The following is an 18,987-nucleotide window of genomic DNA, read 5'->3' on the forward strand; positions in this document are numbered from 1 at the left end:
ATGGACAATTTCAGCTGTTCTGTCAGTGTTGAGAAACAACTGGGTTTAGGGTGGTGGAAGTGAAGAATATAATGGGGGAAGAACACTTAGGCTCGGCACTTTGATTGACTTTTCCCTAACTGAGAGAAACCGAGCCATCTGGAAAAACATAGCAGAGGTAATTAATCCACATCAAAGCAGAGTCACCTTGCCTAATTCCCCTGTCTGGCAAATAGCAGGCAGGCCTTCTTTTAAATAAAATAGAATGCTTCTTCCTTCAACTCCAGCCATCAAAGTCCTGCTCCCAAGGTGTCTCCCTCCTCCCCTCTCACTGGATCATTGCCTACCAAAACAAGTAAGTAGGACATTGTTACTCCTAGTGTCTTGGAGTATGGTTCAAGTACAGGGACTAGGAAAAGCATAATATAGCTGGGAACTGGGGCAATTGGACCTAGGCTAGGCATACCATCCATATCTGGGCTGCGAAACTCCTGATGACCACTAGATGGCAGCAAAAGTGGTTGTTTGGATTTTTGCAGCTCAAAAGTGACATGTATAACTGTCAGGTTCAGCCCAAGAACTACGAGGTCATCCAGTACAGTTCAGATACTTTATTAGCTTGTACCTAATAGACAGAATCTCGCCAGACTAAACTTATCTACAGCTACTGTAGAATATACACTGTGAGTTTCTAGGGAGGAGCCAGCCTCATCCTCTTCGTTTTCCCACAGCCTTGTTGCGGGCTGAGGAGGTGCTTGCCCTGGAATATGTCTCCCCCCTCCTGACAACCTTGAAACTCCATTCCAGAATCTTCCCCACTCATGCTATCCATCACAATAACCCACATGAAGGAACTCCCACGAAACCCCCAGCTCCTGGGCATATTGTTGGCCCCTGCTCCACCCCTGCCATATTGCTTACTAGAGATTCCCCATGTGTAGATTCTTGTAGGGGTCAATGAGGGTCCCTTAGTAGGCTTTGGGGTAGAGCTACCATAACTGGACTGCAGATATATGTATGCCTATTACATGGCAGCAAAGAGTTAGAGTTTTCTGGACCTCTTTGCTGCTATCTACTGGTTGTCCAGATTTGTGCATCTCAGATGTGATAGCCTGCCCTAGAGCCCTTTAAGTGGACCTGAGCTATTTTGGTGCACCTCTGCTGATTTTCTTGTATCTTTCATTGGTTTTGGTGCCTCTTGGAAGGTAGTGTTGCAAAACTATGACTTTAATTGATGCCCTTTGACATGGGATTCTTCAATATGCTTTCTAATCCTAGATGCTTTTCAACATTTGTTTGAAACCACTGGCTGAGTTCTGCTGGAACTTAATGGAATCAACATGTGTTTATGCCTTGTTCTAGCTGTTTTTTCTGGCCACTGATTCTCTTGATGAAACTGAAAGTTCTGAACTGACCTCCAGTTTATTCATTCAATACTTTATATCTGCTTGATGTTATTATAGGGCACAATAGGGTAGCAATAGACTCTGGGAGGTTCCCCATTCAAGTGATGACCAAACAGCCTTGCTTAACCAGCACATTGGCTGCATCATAGTCTGGAGTATGAGTAATCTTGGCACTTTTGATTTAATAAAGGTTATTTGAACTGGTTTGTTTTGCCAAATGTTCAATTTGCTCTATAAAACTTTTGCAAAGTCTGCCTTTCTGGCCAATAGAATGCTTTTAAATAAGAGTTCATCTGACTAAACCCAGGCTAAGAAAAAAGATAAAAATGAGAAGCAAAGAGAGAGAAAGAAATTGCTCCTAGTTGGCCATTTCACTAAGTAGAGACAAGTCTCCTGTGTGTGCTATACGTTTGTGGCCATCCTCTGATTTGTGATCCACTTTTTTGCCCTGATTTTTTAATATTCCCAATTTTCATTTTGTTGTTGTTGTTATTCAGTCATTAAGTCGTGTCTGACTCTTCGTGACCCCATCAACCATATTGCGCCAGGCCTTCCTGTCCTTCACTGCCTCCCTGAGTTTGCTCAGTTTCATGCTCATTGCTTCAGTGATGCTATCTAACCATCTCATCCTCTGCCGTCCTCTTCTCTTTTTGCCTTCAATCTTTCCCAGCATCAGGGTCTTTTCCAAAGAGTCCTCTCTTCGCATTAGGTGACCAAAGTATCTGAGCTTGAGCTTCATTATCAATCCTTCCAATGAGCAATCAGGGTTGAGGATTGACTGGTTTGCCCTCCTAGCAGTCCAAGGGACTCTTAAGAGTCTTCTCCAGCACCACAGTTCAAAGGCATCAATTCTTTATGGTCCAGCTCTCACAGCCATACATTACTACTGGAAAAACCATAGCTTTGACTATGCGGATCTTTGTCGGCAAGGTGATGTCTCTGCTTTTTAATATGCTATCTAGGTTTGCCATAGCTTTCCTCCCAAGGAGCAAGCGTCTTTTAATTTCATGGCTGCAGTCTCCATCTGCGGTGATCTTGGAGCCCAAATAAATGAAGTCTGTTACTGCTTCCATTTCTACCCTTTCTATTTGCCAGGAATTGATGAGACAAGATGCCATGATTTTTTAATGTTGAGTTTCAAGCCAGCTTTTGCACTCTCCTCTTTCACCCTCATCAAGAGGCTCTTTAGTTCTTCTTCACTTTCTGCCATTAGGGTGGTATCGTCTGCATATCTGAGGTTATTGATGTTTCTCCCCGCAATCTTAATTTCAGCTTGTGATTCTTCCAGCCTGGCATTTCTCATGATGTACTCTGCATATAGGTTAAATAAGCAGCATGACAGTATACAGCCTTGTCGTACTCCTTTCCCTATTTTGAACCAATCGGTTGTTCCATGACCGGTTCTAACTGTTGCTTCTTGGCCCGCATATAGATTTCTCAGGAGACAGGTAAGATGGTCTGGTACCCCCATCTCTTTAAGAATTTGCCAGTTTGTTGTGATCCACACAATCGAAGGCTTTTGCATAGTCAATGAAGCAGAAGTAGATGTTTTTCTGGAACTCTCGTGCTTTCTCCATGATCCAGCGAATGTTGGCAATTTGATCTCTAGTTCCTCTGCCTCTTCGAAACCCAGCTTGTACATCCGGTAGTTCTCAGTTCATGTACTGCTGAAGCCTAGCTTGTAGGATTTTGAGCATAACCTTGCTAGCATATGAAATGAGTGCAATTGGGCGATAGTTTGAGCATTCTTTGACATTGCCCTTCTTTGGAATTGGAACGTAAACTGACCTTTTCCAATCCCATGGCCACTGTTGTGTTTTCCAAACTTGCTGGCGTATTGAGTGCAGCACTTTAACAGCATCATCTTTTAGTATTTTAAATAACTCAGCTGGAATACTGTCATCTCCACTAGCTTTGTTGTTAGTAATGCTTCCTAAGGCCCACTTGACTTCACTCTCTAGGATGTCTGGCTCAAGGTCAGTGACCACACCAGCATGGACATCAGGGACATTAAGATCTTTATTGTATAGTTCTTCTGTGTATTCTTGCCACCTCTTCTTAATCTCTTCTGCTTCTGTTAGGTCCCTGCCTTTTTTGTCCTTTATCATGCCCATCTTTGCACCAAACGTTCCTTTGATATCTCCAATTTTCTTGAAGAGATCTCTAGTCTTCCCCATTCTATTGTTTTCCTTGATTTCTTTGCATTTTCATTTTAAAACATACCAAATTTCTAGTGCTTTTGTTGATGAATTAGGCAGAATGTCATAAAAAATTGAAAACATAGGAAATAAATTATAGTAAAAGAGGAACCACTGTTGCACTATTGAAATGCCATTTTCCTCTAACAGTATTGGAGGATTTGCCATGGACTTAATCTTTGAGATGTCTCTAAATAATTCTGTAGCTTTGTTGAAAAGCTACAGAAGAAGAAATTTAAAGAAGAGTCCTTTCTGGGTAGAATGGCAGGATATCAACAACTCCAAATGGGATGGTGATATGGGCAGTCCTCTGTAATATTTCTTGCTGATTTGTTAAAAGAATGCTCAGTGATCAGTATAAGTAGACAGAAGACTTTAATACGGTAACAGCACATTCCTGCTCATAAAGCAGTGTTGCTCTTTGGAACGCTATGCCCTGTGATTTCATAAAAGCTAAGATTATATCATGGGCCAGTAAAGGGAAACAAGCAATGAACGTGACCAAGTACGTCTCTGATGTTCTTTGGGCAGCATTATTGGTAAATCCTGCTTGCAGTTTTAAATACTTTCTGATCAGTTTGTAAACCATGACATTTGTCTTGAGTTTGTTGGGTCTTCCTGAATGTGGCTGCTAAATTCTGCAAGACCCCAGCTATTGTAACAGCTTTCCCCAACCTGGATCCTTCCAGATGTTTTAGCCTGTAATCCCCATCAGTCCCTGTCACTGTACTCATTGATTTGGGATTCTGCCCTCATTATCCAGAAAGAGCCAAATCAGAATAGGCTTTGCCAGAGCAGCCTACAACTATTTGCATCACCTCTACAAGAGAAAACAAGATTTCCAAGTGTTTATAACCCAGCTACTGCTCTGTGTAGGACTACCACATCTGGGTTGCAGACATCTGGATTAGCACTAGATTAAAAAGAGACAGAAACTTTACCTCATCTACCATCCAGTGGTCATAGGACTGTCACCACCCAGATATTGTAGCCCGACGTATGGTATAATTTGCAGGTGATTATTTTTTAACTTAAAATGTAATTTTGCAAAAGAGGTTGAATTAAGATGATGATGACTAGATTTACAGTAGGAAAGCACTAAGCTGTTAATACTGAAATGTACAACTCAACAGAATTTTTTAATACTGTCTTTTCTTTATATTTTAAATACGTATTTATAAAAATGTATCTCTCACTTTCCATTAAAATGACTTAGGGAGTGTAAAAGCATATAAAATTAGAAGCATACATATGTTGACATAATAAAAGCATATAAAATTACAGTAGATTAAAAAAATTTGAGCAGGGAAGTGAGAAAAAGAGCTAATAAAAGGCACAGAAGGATAAATAGAAAAAGCCAGGGTAAACAAGTCTTCACCAGACCCTGGAACAGTAAGTGCCAACCTTAACTGAATTGTGTGGGAATCTTATAATTGGGGGATCTGTATCAAAAGCACCCTTCTCATATCACTATGTAGCATATGTTACACTGTTAAAAAGCCATTCCCTATCACTTTTAATGACTGGGTGGTACTTAAGGGAGTAGATGACTCATCAAGCACCCAGGTCCTAATCCGTCAGCAGAGTTACCTTGGATTGGATTCAATAGCGGTTTGGCATTAGGAAGCACTGATGATACTGGGCTCCCAGAAGGCTAAGCTGGTATCATACGCTGACATCTTTTAACCTAAGAGACCAGCAGAATACCTTCCCATCTTCTGACCTCTGTGGCCTATCAATTGGAAGCCTCCTTGGAGAACTTAGAGTTATTGTGCTTTCTGTGGAATGATGGAGTTGGCTCCTAGTTAGCCAGTACATTGCCTCAGCAGGCAGCAGTGCTCAGCTGGCCCTGTCTGGGTTCAGAAGATAAGAGGAAAAGGGCCTGGATGGACTTGGATAAAAGAGGGCCAGAGCTAAAGGCTAGACTGGGAAGTCAACAAAACATATCCAATTCACTTCAATTCTGCTGCCAAGAAGGTGGCATGGATCTGTCCGTGAAGTTATCAGGAGATTTTACCTTTTTAAATTAACACACTCATACTGTTAGATAGAATGAGTAAACTGCTGGGGGCAGCAATGGTAATTTTCATTAACGTCTTGGCGTTTCACACAACTTAGCCCTTAGACTAGATAGTTTCCCCAGCATAGCTGAGGAAACTGGTTCCTAGTATTGAAGTTCTAGTCCAGTCAGCTTCTGTATATGATCTTGTAGAGAAATTACACTGTGTTCCTTCCCTCAGGCAGAACAATATCTTGGGTCAGCCCTGATCGTTTCTCTTTATTATGGTGGGCAGAGGGAGATATTCACTGAAAATCTGGGTGCTTTGGTCTTCCACATATTTCACTGAGAGAACTTGGAGGAAGAGATTGAGGGAAGTAAGTTCTGTTTTAAGATATGGTCTCCCCTCCTGGTTGACCTCTCTCTCTTGTGAGCCTGTTTCAGATGTCTTGCTGGTTTTAACTCTAGTGATAGCAGTGAAGCTAGGAGTCTTGTCTGTTTCCTTTATTTATTTATTTATTTATTTATCTATTTATTTATTTAAATTTATTGGCTGTCACATTCCAGTGGACTGGAGTGGATTATAAATACTATAGTACTGATGACTTTGTTACAAACCTTTTTTTTTCTTTTCTTTTCTGCAAAGTGACTTTTCATACTTGTGTGTTCTATCTTCCATGCATATTGTGAGGACAGAAGAATGATGTGGCTTTCGGTATTCCTTTGCTGGGTCTGACATACAGCTGATGATCTGATGGAACTGGAGCAAAGTTAGCTCAAATTCATTATTCTGCTATGGCTGTGGAGATGGAGAGGGAGGAGAGAAGATGAACTTCTGGAAAACTCCACTGACTTCAAGTAGAGGTGACCTTATGCTATTGTGAAATCTGAGACCATCCTGTGAGAAAGCAGAGAGTTTTCCCTCTCACATGGTGGCAGGGTAATTGTATTCTAGTGAAACTTCTTCCTTACTATCATGATCTATTGATTTAGGGAGTTTTATAAGAATTACATATTTTCTTCAGGGGATATAACCCGAGGGTGGGATTGCCCTGTGTATTTCATTTTTTAAAAATATAGCTTAACCAAATGAGTACATATATTTAAAAGTCCAGTATATGTAAGAATCTAAGAATCTTGCTAGAACAAACCAAGAGGCCATTTAGTGTCACATTAGGGAGTCACACAGTGGCCAATCAGACATACTAAAGATGGTTTTTTGGCTTAGCCTTTGACAAAGTAGAGCTTTTCAGATCAGGATCTAAATGTTATAGTGGCTAGGGATCATGGGACTTGCAGTCTAATACATATGGAGAGCAGGGGCCATGAACAGGCCATCTGAAAATAAGTTGGGGGGAGGTGCATATTCTCCTCTTAATAATGCCTTGAGCCATTCTTACTAATCCCAGATACTGACTACTCAGCAGTGAGTGAAAGGGTACTTTTCTGTGTCAGTGATGAAAGACGTAATGTTTGTACAGTAGTGAGACTACTCTGGAAGCATTTGGTCATACCTATTAATTCACCACCAGGGTTATACCCTGGAAAGAAAAAAAAAAAAAACAGTTCTGCAAGTTTGAAGCTGAAGCCAGCTGCAAGTACAGTACAATGCTGGAACTCTTCCCCCCATCGCCGCAATTCTGCCTCATGGTATCATTGAGACACCAAGAATCTTTCATTTTGCCCTCTAAAATACATTTCTTCAACAACTGCAATATTCGCGTGAAGCTTTTTTAAAAGTTCTTTTACAAGGTGGCAGATCCACCTGAAGCATAGAAGGAGAGGGCCGAGCCGACGTTCCGCCAGAGCTCAATTGCTGGTATGCGCACCTGTCATTTCCATCACGGACCAGGCACAGCAGGCGGCTGGGTGAACAATCTTGAGTCTTCTTTTGACATTACATTTGCCTTTATCCTGCATTACGGATTCCTGTATTCCCAGGAAAACTGGTCACAGGGTTGCTTCATTCTGCTTCCCATGACATCCTGATCAGCCTTGTTGGGTAGGGTTTAGCCAAGCCAGCTAGATGAAGTGGACAGGATTTCTGCTTACCCAGACTTTGGAAATGGGAGCCCTTACCTACCACTCTTGGGTTCCTGTCTGAATTTACAGAAAAATATTGCAGCACCCCTTAAAGAGACATCAAGGCTTCATGAGGTCTGTGCTTTGCAGAATCAAGGCATTATTGAAGAGGTAGAGTCAAGACATGGCAGCTGTACTCATAGAAGCCTGTCTTGATAGGAGTTGGAACTGAAGCCTGGCTTCAGTTGTTCACCAACCCCTCCTTTATGCTATTTCATTAAACAGCATTGGTTGACTCTTTGCAACTGTGAGTCATTTAAAGAAGGGCTTTTTTGTCTGCACGACTGGACAGCCTTCCCGTCTGCCGCAAAGGAATTTCATATTCCACCCCCCCCCCCCAAATAGCTCTAGGTCTGTAACAGTTTATTGCACGAACAGCCCCCACACTCTTGTCTTTTGGATGGGGGCGGGAGGAGGAGAGGAATCCACCCTGCACAGATCAAACCTCTCCTCTTCGCTCTCATTCCCTGGCAGCTGGGATTCTTAATGTGTTAAGCAGGCCTCTGCTTCACTGGGGGAGAAATCTCCATTTCAAAGCCTGTGTGTCAACTTTAAGTGGGAATGCAAAAATGTCCTATGCAACTTCCTTCAGGGAGGAGGGAAGGGGATTGGTAAGAGATCGATTCATTTTTTAAAAGTTAAACTGATTTTTTAAAAACCAGATGCTAGCTTCTGAGAGGGTAACCGAAGTTTATTTCTCTCCCTCCCCTTTCTCAATTAGCACTGCAAACAAAAAGGGGGCGGGGGAGCCAAAAGAGGATGGGGTTGCAGAAGTCGAACTTACACACTGAGCTGGAAGGAGGGTAAACATGAAGAGGTAACGGGAACTGGGGGGGGGTGGGAGGAGAGGAAGAAATGGAGTTTAGACATTTGTTAAAATACACACATACATGGAAAAGCGCCTGCCTGATATAAGCCATCTTGCCATGAGATGGTCTTTTTTTTTCCATAGGCTTCCAAAACCAGAAGGATTAAATTAAGAACAAAAGGGGGGAGATAAACCCATGGCCCCAACATTCCTTGGCAGAAGAAGTCCATTCTCAGCTCCCCTCTGGTCCACGTTGCAGCGTTCTGTCCAGAGGACACGGAAAGGGGGGTTGCTAAAAGTTTGGGTGTAGTCCCTACTTGTGTGGGGCAAGCAGCTGAAAGACCTTTGCCAAAAAGGGAACTAATGAGATCCATCTGTTGATGTATTCGCAGGGTTCCTAAGACAGGTTTGCAGAAAATGCTGGAAAAAGAACCATCTAGATGCAATCGCTATTTCAAAAAATGGAAAAAAGGCTGATAAGAAAACTCCAAGCTTGATCCTTTTGCACAGCAATTGATGCCATCTAAATTGGGTCCTAATATGAGCTTATGGTACTAATATAGAAAAAACAAAACAAAACTGGCTCTTACAAAAGTAATGGGGAGAGGGAAATGCCCCAATCTCATACTGAGAGGAGAAAAAAAGGGGGGGGGGCATTTGTAGCTGAAAGCTTTGGACAAAATGTTGTTCTTGAATTTAGGAGCTCTACTGGAATCTGTGGAAAACACCTCTAATTTTACAACCTCCTGTCACCAGTTGCTTTGGAAAAACCCAATATTATGGCAGAAGGCAAAACACTCTAATTGGAAATAATAGAGATATTGACATACTTCATTGTGTAGTAGGCAACATTCAAGAACAAAGCATATGTACTGTTGTGCTACACAGTACGTACTTTTTTTTAGAAATAAAACCAGATAGAATTTGCTTCTCTGTCTAGGTGGACACATGTTTATAGCATTCCAGTGTCCATCTGGTTCACTTTAGTCACCCTTTGATTTTGGGCTTTAAACCACACTCCTTTCTCTGATGAAGAGTGTGAGTGTGTGTGTGTGTGTGTGTGTGTGTGTGTGTGCGCGTGCATGCATGCATGCAAGCAAGGAGTGTTGGAGGAAAAATTAGAGGTTTCCTTTTCCACTTCATTTTAAAATGTAGGATTCGGAATCGGAAGCCTTTCTCATCTCCTCCCTCTGCTCACCTACAGTATTATAAATCCCATTTTCCATTATTGTTTCTTCATCCAACCAAAGTTGTTTCCTTTATGATCATTTGGATGCAAAAGGAGTGGGAAATTATTTCTTTTCAAAGTTTTAAAACTTCACCAAATGACACAAGAAAGCAACCAGCACCATTAGCAACACAAAAGCACTCTAAGAATGACAATTTGCCAAGGGCAGGAGGGAGGAGAAAAGAGGGCAGCAGAGACTGCCACAGGGAAAAAAAATTCTAAATTTAATGGAAGTTTTTAAAAACCATTTGTGGTAGCAATAGGTTTCATTTCTTCTCTTAACTTCTTCCAAGTTTCACCCTTTAGCATCCTGTTCCAGCTTTAGACTTATTGCTAAGAGGTGTTATCATCCTAGAGGAATGGATGGAATTTTCTAGCTAATTTCTGGGTAGGATTAGAGCAGTTTCAGTAAAGCCTTTGAGAAACTTAGTTTAACCCAGAAATGGCTTTTTGTGTTTGTTTATAAATTAATTCCAACTGATGCTAAATTATTTAAATACTCTGAAAAAATCCAAAAGGAGTAAACTGGTTAGAAGGGTATTATTTAAAATACTAATCAGTCCTTTTTTTAAAAAAAGCACTAAATTTCAATATAGAAAACATTTCTTCCACCATAATAATTTAGACAGCAATTCTTAATTCTGAGCAAAAATGTTCAGGATCCAGTTATTAAGATTTACACTTTCACTGAAAGGATACAGGCACGCCAAGATTCTCAACATATTGGAAGTAAAAAGAGAAAAAAATTATAGCAGCCACATCTTTCACAGCTTGCATAACAGATGCAAAATGCATACGTGTGCAGTCGTCATACGTGGGGACTCAAAAGACAAATTTCACCATGTTTTGCTTCCATTGCTTTTTGCATAAAAAATGGTAAGAGGTTAATCTGCAGTGATTTCCATGGAAACGTCAGGCTGAGATTGTTCCTTAATGTTCTTGGAAATCAATTCTAAATCAGAGAAATTTGATTTGGAAAACTGGTTTAGATTTAAGGCTTTTTTCACTGAATATTGCTCCTACAGCTGTTTTACTGAATAATGAAGAAATCTGTTACTTTCCTGTAAGAGGCATCTAAAGAAGTTACCCAAATATCTATGAAATTTCTTGAGAACTGTAACAGGAAGTTGAGAAAAGTATATATCCTCAAGAGAAGAAAATTATAAAAGTTAGGCAGAAATGTAGTTTTTTATCTCCCATATGGGAGGAAAACTGTGGTAAAATGAAGTTCCTATGCTTCTCAAAAGACAGTATTTTTCAAATGAAGGAAATAAATTCCCCTTAAACCTTCTAAAATGCCACCAAGCATGTCCCAATAGCTTTTTTTTTTTAAGTTCCTTTCTTTAAGAAGAAAACAGGTCCATCTCTTCAAGCAAATGGGTATTGTGCTGTGAAGTATGCATTGCGGCGGGGACATCTCACAAATAAAATTACTTTGGAGGCAGCCGCTGCTGCATTTGAAAAATACTCAAACTGAATTTGCAAAGAACAAATCTGTTTAATAAAGGAAATGTCATTTTTAAAAAGCTACCTTTTGTACAAAACTTCTAGGAAAAAAATAGAAACATACAAATGTAACAGAAAGAGAATTCTGCAGCTTAAGGCAGGAAAAAAACTTTCTTGGAGGTCATAATTCTTTAGCAGAAATAAACATAAGAAAATCTTCACAGCCAAGGCCCAAATTTCAGCAAAGGCGAGAAGCCTCACCCATCTTCCCCAAACCCACCCCAAATATATTTTCATAGACACAGAACATTACTTGCCAACCTTCCAACCTGGAAAGGAAAAAATGAGATGGGAGAAGTCTTCCTGGAAACATATCAAAAACTGTAGCCTCCAAAAGGGAGTTGATGGGAGATGTTTTAGGTGGGTCGGGTGGTGGGAGTGATTCGAAACCTGGCTCTCATGTAAAGTTTAAGCAAAAGCCTATTAAGGGCCAACCCAAACAGCACACAGTCCTCCTGGCTCCAGAGAGAGGGAAGGGAAGGGGAAAGGGGGGAAAAATAGCACTCAAAGAAGAGGAGGTGGAAGAAAAAAGGTTTTCTTTCTCTGACCCCTCCATACTTTTCTGAAAAATAAAGTCCTTGCTGCTGTTCTCTATTTGTTTTTAAATAGAAATATATAATTAAATTTACAAATGCTATTTACAATTTTAATTACAAAAAGACACCCTTTAATAGTTAATTAAAAACCTAAAGCAAAAAAAAAAAGTTTAGAACTTGTTTTAATTAAAATGAGACAGTTTTAAATACTTGGGGTTTTTCTCCCTTGTTTTTCTTTTTTCCTCTCTGATTGTCAGAGGAGTTTCCAGCTCTGTGTAGTAAAGAAGCCCCACTCCCCAAATTCCAGGGAGGCTTTCCAAAGAACATCTCCCCATACGTACACAGCATCAGCTCATGGAGGGAGATACAGGCAGGTCTGATGTTTGTTTGAAACTCTGGAGCTGGCAACCTGGGTTCTTTGCGTCCTCCATTGTCCCTTCTCAAACAGTAGTCTCCCCATGTTTGCTGTTAGTTAGCCTGGTATAAAATTTCCTCCAGGAGTGAAGGGTTTTCCCGGACCAGATCCAGAAACCTGAGGTGATGCCCACAATGAGCGTCATGAGATACTTGATCATGTAGACAGTGAAGTCAGGAGTCATGCGTGGGGTGTATTGAAGTGGACAGGGAATGGCCAAACTCTTGCAGTTTTGGCTAATCCAGCTGCGCTCCCAGTGTTCACGGAAGGCCTGTTCATAGAAGTAGCAAGCAATAACAATGGTGGCTGGCACCGTGTAGAGGACACTGAAGACCCCAATGCGCACCATGAGACGCTCCAGCTTCTCGGTCTTGGTGCCCCCATGTTTCATGATGGTACGGATGCGGAAAAGTGACACAAAGCCTGCCAACAGAAATGAGGTGCCAATGAAGAGGTAGACAAAGAGGGGAGCTAAAACAAAGCCCCGAAGTGGGTCTATGTTGTTGAGCCCCACAAAACAGACACCACTGAGGAGGTCACCATCAATCTGCCCCATGGCAAGGATGGTGATAGTTTTGACAGCAGGCACAGCCCAGGCTGCCAAGTGGAAGTATTGTGAATTGGCTTCGATGGCTTCATGCCCCCACTTCATGCCAGCTGCAAGAAACCAAGTGAGGGACAAGATGACCCACCAGATCGAGCTGGCCATGCTGAAGAAGTACAGCATCATGAAGAGTATGGTGCAGCCTTCCTTTTTGGTACCTTGCACCACTGTCCGATAGCCATCATCTTGGAAACGTTCATTGCACACCACCCGTTCCTCCAGCACAAATCCTGCAATGTAGGCCACAGAGACCATGGTGTAACAGCCAGAGAGGAAGATGATGGGTCGTTCTGGGTAGCGGAAGCGCTGCATGTCCACCAGATAGGTGGTGACAGTAAAGAACGTGGAGGCACAGCACAGAACAGACCAGATGAGAATCCAGATGCGTGCAAAGTGGATCTCCTCTTGATTGAAGAACATGTGTCCATCATTCTTGGTGGGTTCACATGGTGCTGCACAATCTTTCTCTCCAAGAAACTTGTAATTGAGGTAGCTGGGCACTTTAAGGACTCGTGGACAGTGGAAGGGGTGGTCCAGGGTGGCATAACGTGGTGGCCCAGCAGTACCCTGTCCAGCAATTGGAGTGGCACTTGTAATCAGTGCTGGAGAGCCACCTTCCTCTGAATGGTTCTGCCCCACACAGATCTGCTCTGCCCCATGGCGGGGAAAGTTCTCGCAGCGCAGTCGTTCCGGCCACTGGAAGCCAAATTTGTTCATGAGGGCTTCGCAGCCTTGGCGCGCCCTCTCGCAAATGGATCGGCATGGTGGAATGGCTTGCTCCAAGACAGTGCACACCGGGGCATACATAGAGCACAGGAAGAACTTGAGCTCTGGGGAGCACTGGACCTTCACCAGAGGGTAGAACTGGTGGACCTCCAAGCCAGCATCTTCTTGGCTGGTATGTCCCAGCAAATTGGGCATGATCGTCTGGTTGTAGGCAATGTCAGTGCACAAGGGAATGGAGATAGGCTGGCAGAAGCCATGGTCGGGGATAGAAATGCCCTTCTCTCCGTGGAATTGGGCCCAGCAGGAACCCAGGAGCAGCAGCAGCAGCAGCAGGCAACGGGCCAAGGACGCGTCGGCACGGCGCATGGTGGTTTGCTCCCCCGTCAGCTCTTACGGACACCCGAGCGCTTTGTCTCCTCCCCAGGACGAGCTGGGATCTGTCACTCCCTTCGGGGACCCTAGTCCTGGCAAAACTTTTCGGGATCAGCCCCGGAGACCTGAGGGAGGCAAAACTCCACTCACCCAGCGGGAACTCTTCCTCGCCGCGCGTCTCTCCAAACGCCTTTCGCTTCCCTTTGTGTCTTCCCTCCCCAATTAGTCCGTTTCAAAGGAGGGCCCCCGGGCTGAGTTGAGCTTCGCCCAGCCTTCTCTTCTTTCTCCTCCCAACTTAATCAATTCCAGGCCGGCCCCTTCTCTCCTTCCCTCCCCCCGCCCGGCAGCTTGCATCTCCATCAAAGAGATCTTGGCTGCCTAAACCCCTTCCCAAAATTTCTTCTCGCCCAATCAGATTCAAATTCAGGGACCAGCCCTCCTCCCCTCCTTCCTCTCTGGGATTGGTCAGCCACCTCCGAAGGTGGGGGGGAGAGGAATAACTCGATCACGAACCAGAAGCCAAACTTCTTCTCTGCCCTACGATCCTGTGGCTGTTTTAGAGAAGAAATAATTTACCTTGGATTATCATTATTCACCTCCTGTGATCATTACTATTATTAGCAGGCAGATTACCTTGGTTGTGCGGCCACGTCAACTCCCTCCCCCTTCCCAAATTCTAATAAGCAAAGTGTAAGGCAGCTGCCTCTCCCTTCTCTATGCAAACAATTTCCAACCAAAACACACAAAAAAACTGCCTGGAACACAATTGAGGAGCTGATGTGTTTTCCCAGTTTTTTTCCTCCTCTTGCCTATGCTTTTTTTTTTCTCCTCCAACCAGTGTACTCTCTGGTGTTCTGTTTGGGGAAGGCCTTTGGTTACAACTCACACAATAGGTGAGCTGTTAACAATCTAGGTAGAAAGATTATTATTTCTTCTTCTTCACATCTTTCATGGCTAGTTTAGAGAGAGAGAGAGAGGGGAGAGTGTTCTGCCCGTCATTGCTCTTCAATAAACACAACTACATGTGTGGCAGGCTTAGAGGTTTTCCTGTCTTACTACTTCCTTATATAACAACTTGGGATTTGTAAGGTTGATTCCTTCAGTTTAAATAATATTAGCTTCTGTGATGAGAATCACAGAACATATAACCCGAAAGAGACCTTTTGGGTCATCTAATCCAACCTTCTCAGTGCAGGAATCCACTAAATCATCCTGGATAGATAACCACCCAACACCTGTTTGAAAACATTTAGCAAAGGAGAATCTGCCCCTGCTCGAGACAGACTGCTCCATGAGTTAGCATGCCTCACCATCAGGAAAGCTTCCTAACATTCAGCCTGAATCTTCTTTCTTTTAACTTTTATTGGTCTTTGTCTTGTTCTGGGTTTCAAATAAAAACATGTCCGCTCCATTGACAGCTTTCTAGATAGTAATAGATGGCTATCCTATTTCTCTTTGGTCTTCTGTTTTGCAAACTACACATGCCCAATTCCTTTCTTCACTCTTCATAGAGCTTGCTTCCATTCCAATTCCTTCTCTTCCTGGCAGCTCTGCCTTGAACCAATTCCTGATTCTCTGGGCCCCTTTTAAAATGCAGCACCCAGAAGTGGACATGGTACTTCAAGTGTGGTCTAATCAAAGCAGAGTACAATGGAACCGTTACCTCCTGTGATCTGAATGCAATGATTCTGTTCATACAGATTATAATTAGTCTGACTATAGTCAAGTACTTTGGCTTAATGTAGACACATGTAGACAAATGCTGAAAGATTGGAGAGAGAATCCAATTCAAGTATCTTCTCAATCATGAAACTCACTGGATGTCCCCAGGAAAGTTACTCATAGCCTAATTTATCTCATAATCCATGAACTGGGCAGGTGTGTGTGTGTGTATAGATATAGATATAGATATAGATATAGATATAGATATAGATATAGATATAGATATAGATATAGATATAGATATATTCGCTCATTCAAAATTAACCCTGTCGTGGACTTGGTTTAAATAAGCTCTTAAGGTGAAGCCCTTTGCTTAAGTACTGATGAGGAAGTTATAGCCCCACTATGCTAGCACAACTTGACATGCATCTGCAGGATTGCTTAGAAATACTTGAAGAATACACTAACCAATGGTGTTGCCAGACTTGGATCCCAAGTGTGGTTCCAAGATGCCACAGCCTGGATAGCTTCAAATTCAATGCCATAATCATCTTAAAAGAAAGAAACAGCAGACATTTTGTCCCTCCCCTGCCCACATTTCTCCCTTTCCTAGAGGGAGAAACCAAAATGCCAACTAGGGACATCTGCAGGGGGATCCCTCTCGATAGATGCCCCTGATGCCAAGTGCAATTGCAGCATAGCTTGGCAGCATGTCAAAGTTATTTGAAACTCAAAGAAAAGAAGAAAAGAAAATACACTGTTAATGTGAGCAGTATCACTGATGCTAACTGCTAAAATTGGGTCATACAAGTGACCCTTGCAATACGGCCCATGACCATGAGTGAGGTGGGGACAGTGAGCAGACCTTGGGCTGGAGGTCCAGAGAAGACTGGCTTGGGTGGCCATTATTAAGAGGGGGAAAATGGTGGCTAAACTGGAAAGTATACAGGAGCAATGTTAGACAGAACAACTGGCATTTCAAACAGTGGGCTTTTTCCAGTGCTGAGCTGGTGCTAGACATCTATCCTTGAGTCAGCTAAAAACTATACTATGCCATCATGAAATTCACTGCCTCTATTACAACTCTTCTGACTTGTTAAGCAAAGTGATTGGTTGATTCCTCAGTGTTGCTGCCCTCCTTTTGTACATAATTGTGCTGTTGTGTCTGGTTGTTTAAGAAGACTGCAGGGATCAGAGGAGAGGGGCCATCAGTTCTTAACACTGCTCTGATCCCACCCATTACTGAAGCTTAATAAATTTTACACACAGTTGGATGCTAAATATTTCATATTTAGACTAAGGATGACTTAAGCCTATCTTGATCATGAGCTGGAGACAAGATCAAGGGACAATCAAGGTTAATACAAAGTGTGGAAGTCCAGTGAGGTGCCTGCCCAAACCCAGGTTCTCCTCTAGAACAGAGAGAACACTATATGCAACATGCACTCCAGAAATTACAAGACTTCCTTATCCTTGTTGCCGTTTTCTGCCATGAAAAATGTAGGGCTCAAGGACAATGGAGCTGGTGTGGTAGATAAGCTCAGAATATATTGCAGTGAGTGAGCTGAGTCTCTGATCTCCAGAAGGGCACTGAAGAACTGATACAAACTATTAATACAAGTAGTGGTGATTAAAAATGACATGACCTATCTTTACAAAGCAAAATGGTATAGTATATATTATTCCCTTCTTGCAATACTTTGATAGGAGAAAGTATGGCTGATGACATTATTTTTCTTTAATACCAAGTTCTTTAAACAGGTATGTCCAAATGTTGTTGATCTACAACTCTCAGCATCCCTCATCATTAGCTGTGGGTACTGGGAATTCAATAGCATCTGGAAGGTCATAGGTTTCCATACAACACCTATTTATCTTATGGAAGAAGGATTCTGGGAAAGCTACAAGCCAACGATGTTCTAAAAATTATAGATAATTAATTGAGAGATGTACCAATGGCAATCAGCAACAAAAGCTGAATGGGCTTTATAGCCTCAGAACATGGGGAGATCAATAATCTATTCCTCATAATCTCTTAAAATTTAATTTCTGTATTTAGAGGAAGAGTATCTGATTGTGAGATGCTGTGGATGGATAATAGAGGTAAAGAAAGAATTTGGATACAATGGACTTTCAATCTAATGTCTTGGTTTGCTAGTGTTCTTTTACAATCCAGACCGCATCAGCCTGAAATCTACCCCCAACTGTCACTTCTCTGCGGGTGGGTCTTTGCAATATTGATGAGCCAAAAAAGGGAAAGTAACGGCCATGAGGAAACAGTGAGAAAAAGCACACACAGTTCCTGAAATGCTGAAAGCACCACCAAGCCTTGGGATTGCACAGGTCCCCACTGATGGCTACAGAGTTGAATCTGCTGTATAGCTCCTAAGTTTATTGCCAAGATATAAAAACTGGTGGATCAAGTAAAAGGTATTTCTCTTGTTTATCCCTTTTTATCCTCCTTGTACTTTTACTTTTAAAGTGGTAGTAGTTATGTGAATATGTCCAATAACAACTCCATCAAAGTTTTTATTCCCAACCCACCTAAATTTCTTTACCTTACTGTAAATGAGAAAGAAGGAGCTTGGCCCTTTAAAACAGTCCCTTGAATGGGGATGCTCTTCCTCACTTATAATTGCCCCTTTTCTCTAACAAAGAAGGCCCATTATGACTCCTTTCTTTCTCAGTGGCACCTCTGTGCAAAGGCATTCTTTCTCATCTTAGTGTGAAGATGTATTTGGAAGGGGCAGAAATTAGACTGGGATGAGAGAGGAGGCTGAACATAATTATGCTAAATTTAGGGGCCATTACCAAGCAGATCTGAAGGCAACAGTAATTGCATTTTAATTACTGATGATGTTATTTTGGACTCCTTCATGCCTATTGGGGAGGTAGGGTGAGGATCTGAGGGATAATCCAGTGCTATCAGGAGACAAACTCTGGGTTAGAAAATATGTGATTAAGATTCAGTGTAATTGTGATTGATTAAATATCAATAATTAGTTTCATGTTGTGAGTTTTATTTGTGTTTGGTGGGATGAATATACAGTTTTTAAACATGTAGCAGTTTCAGTCCATTCTTAAGAAACACTTCAATCTTTTTGAAATTTTAAAAATAAAGAAGAACTATATACCCATAATCTTCTTCAGTTACTCATTGTGATGAAGACTGGGTTAGATCCAAGCTAAAAATAGGTGCAATTACTTCCTGGTGAAACCAATGAGACGGATTGGTCAAGAAAACTGATTCCAATGAACTTCCCTAGGAATTTACCTAATTTAGTGAGTGTCCTCTCCTGGGAACAAGCACCTCTGGACACAGACGTGCCAGGATTGCTCTACAGGCCTAGATCCTACCCACAGGGCCATTTTCTTGTGCAAATTCCATTAAAGTAGATGACTCCCACAGTCAATTATTTTAGTACCTGAGGTAGGATATGCCAGAACTGCTTCTCCCTTCCCATGG

The 18,987-nt window shown here is 42.1% G+C and overlaps 1 protein-coding gene across 1 annotated transcript; it reads right to left on the reverse strand.

Annotated features, from left to right (window-relative positions):
• Window positions 1-11,606: 11,606 nt before the first annotated feature.
• Window positions 11,607-14,151, reverse strand: FZD2 (frizzled class receptor 2). Its single transcript, XM_007424837.3, has one exon. It carries the CDS (start codon window positions 13,851-13,853, stop codon window positions 12,183-12,185), a length of 1,671 nt encoding a protein of 556 aa, XP_007424899.1. The 5' UTR covers window positions 13,854-14,151; the 3' UTR covers window positions 11,607-12,182.
• Between the last annotated feature and the right edge of the window lie 4,836 nt (window positions 14,152-18,987).

The sequence above is a fragment of the Python bivittatus genome, unplaced genomic scaffold (assembly GCF_059951505.1).
Source record: "Python bivittatus isolate LINGU-HERP-01145 unplaced genomic scaffold, Pbiv_v1 ctg000410_np1212, whole genome shotgun sequence".
In the NCBI taxonomy this organism is placed as follows: domain Eukaryota; kingdom Metazoa; phylum Chordata; class Lepidosauria; order Squamata; family Pythonidae; genus Python; species Python bivittatus.

Coding starts and splice junctions, on each gene's coding strand:
- FZD2 (XM_007424837.3), bottom strand. CDS start 13,853: ATGCGCCGTGCCGACGCGTCCTTGGCCCGTTGCCTGCTGCTGCTGCTG.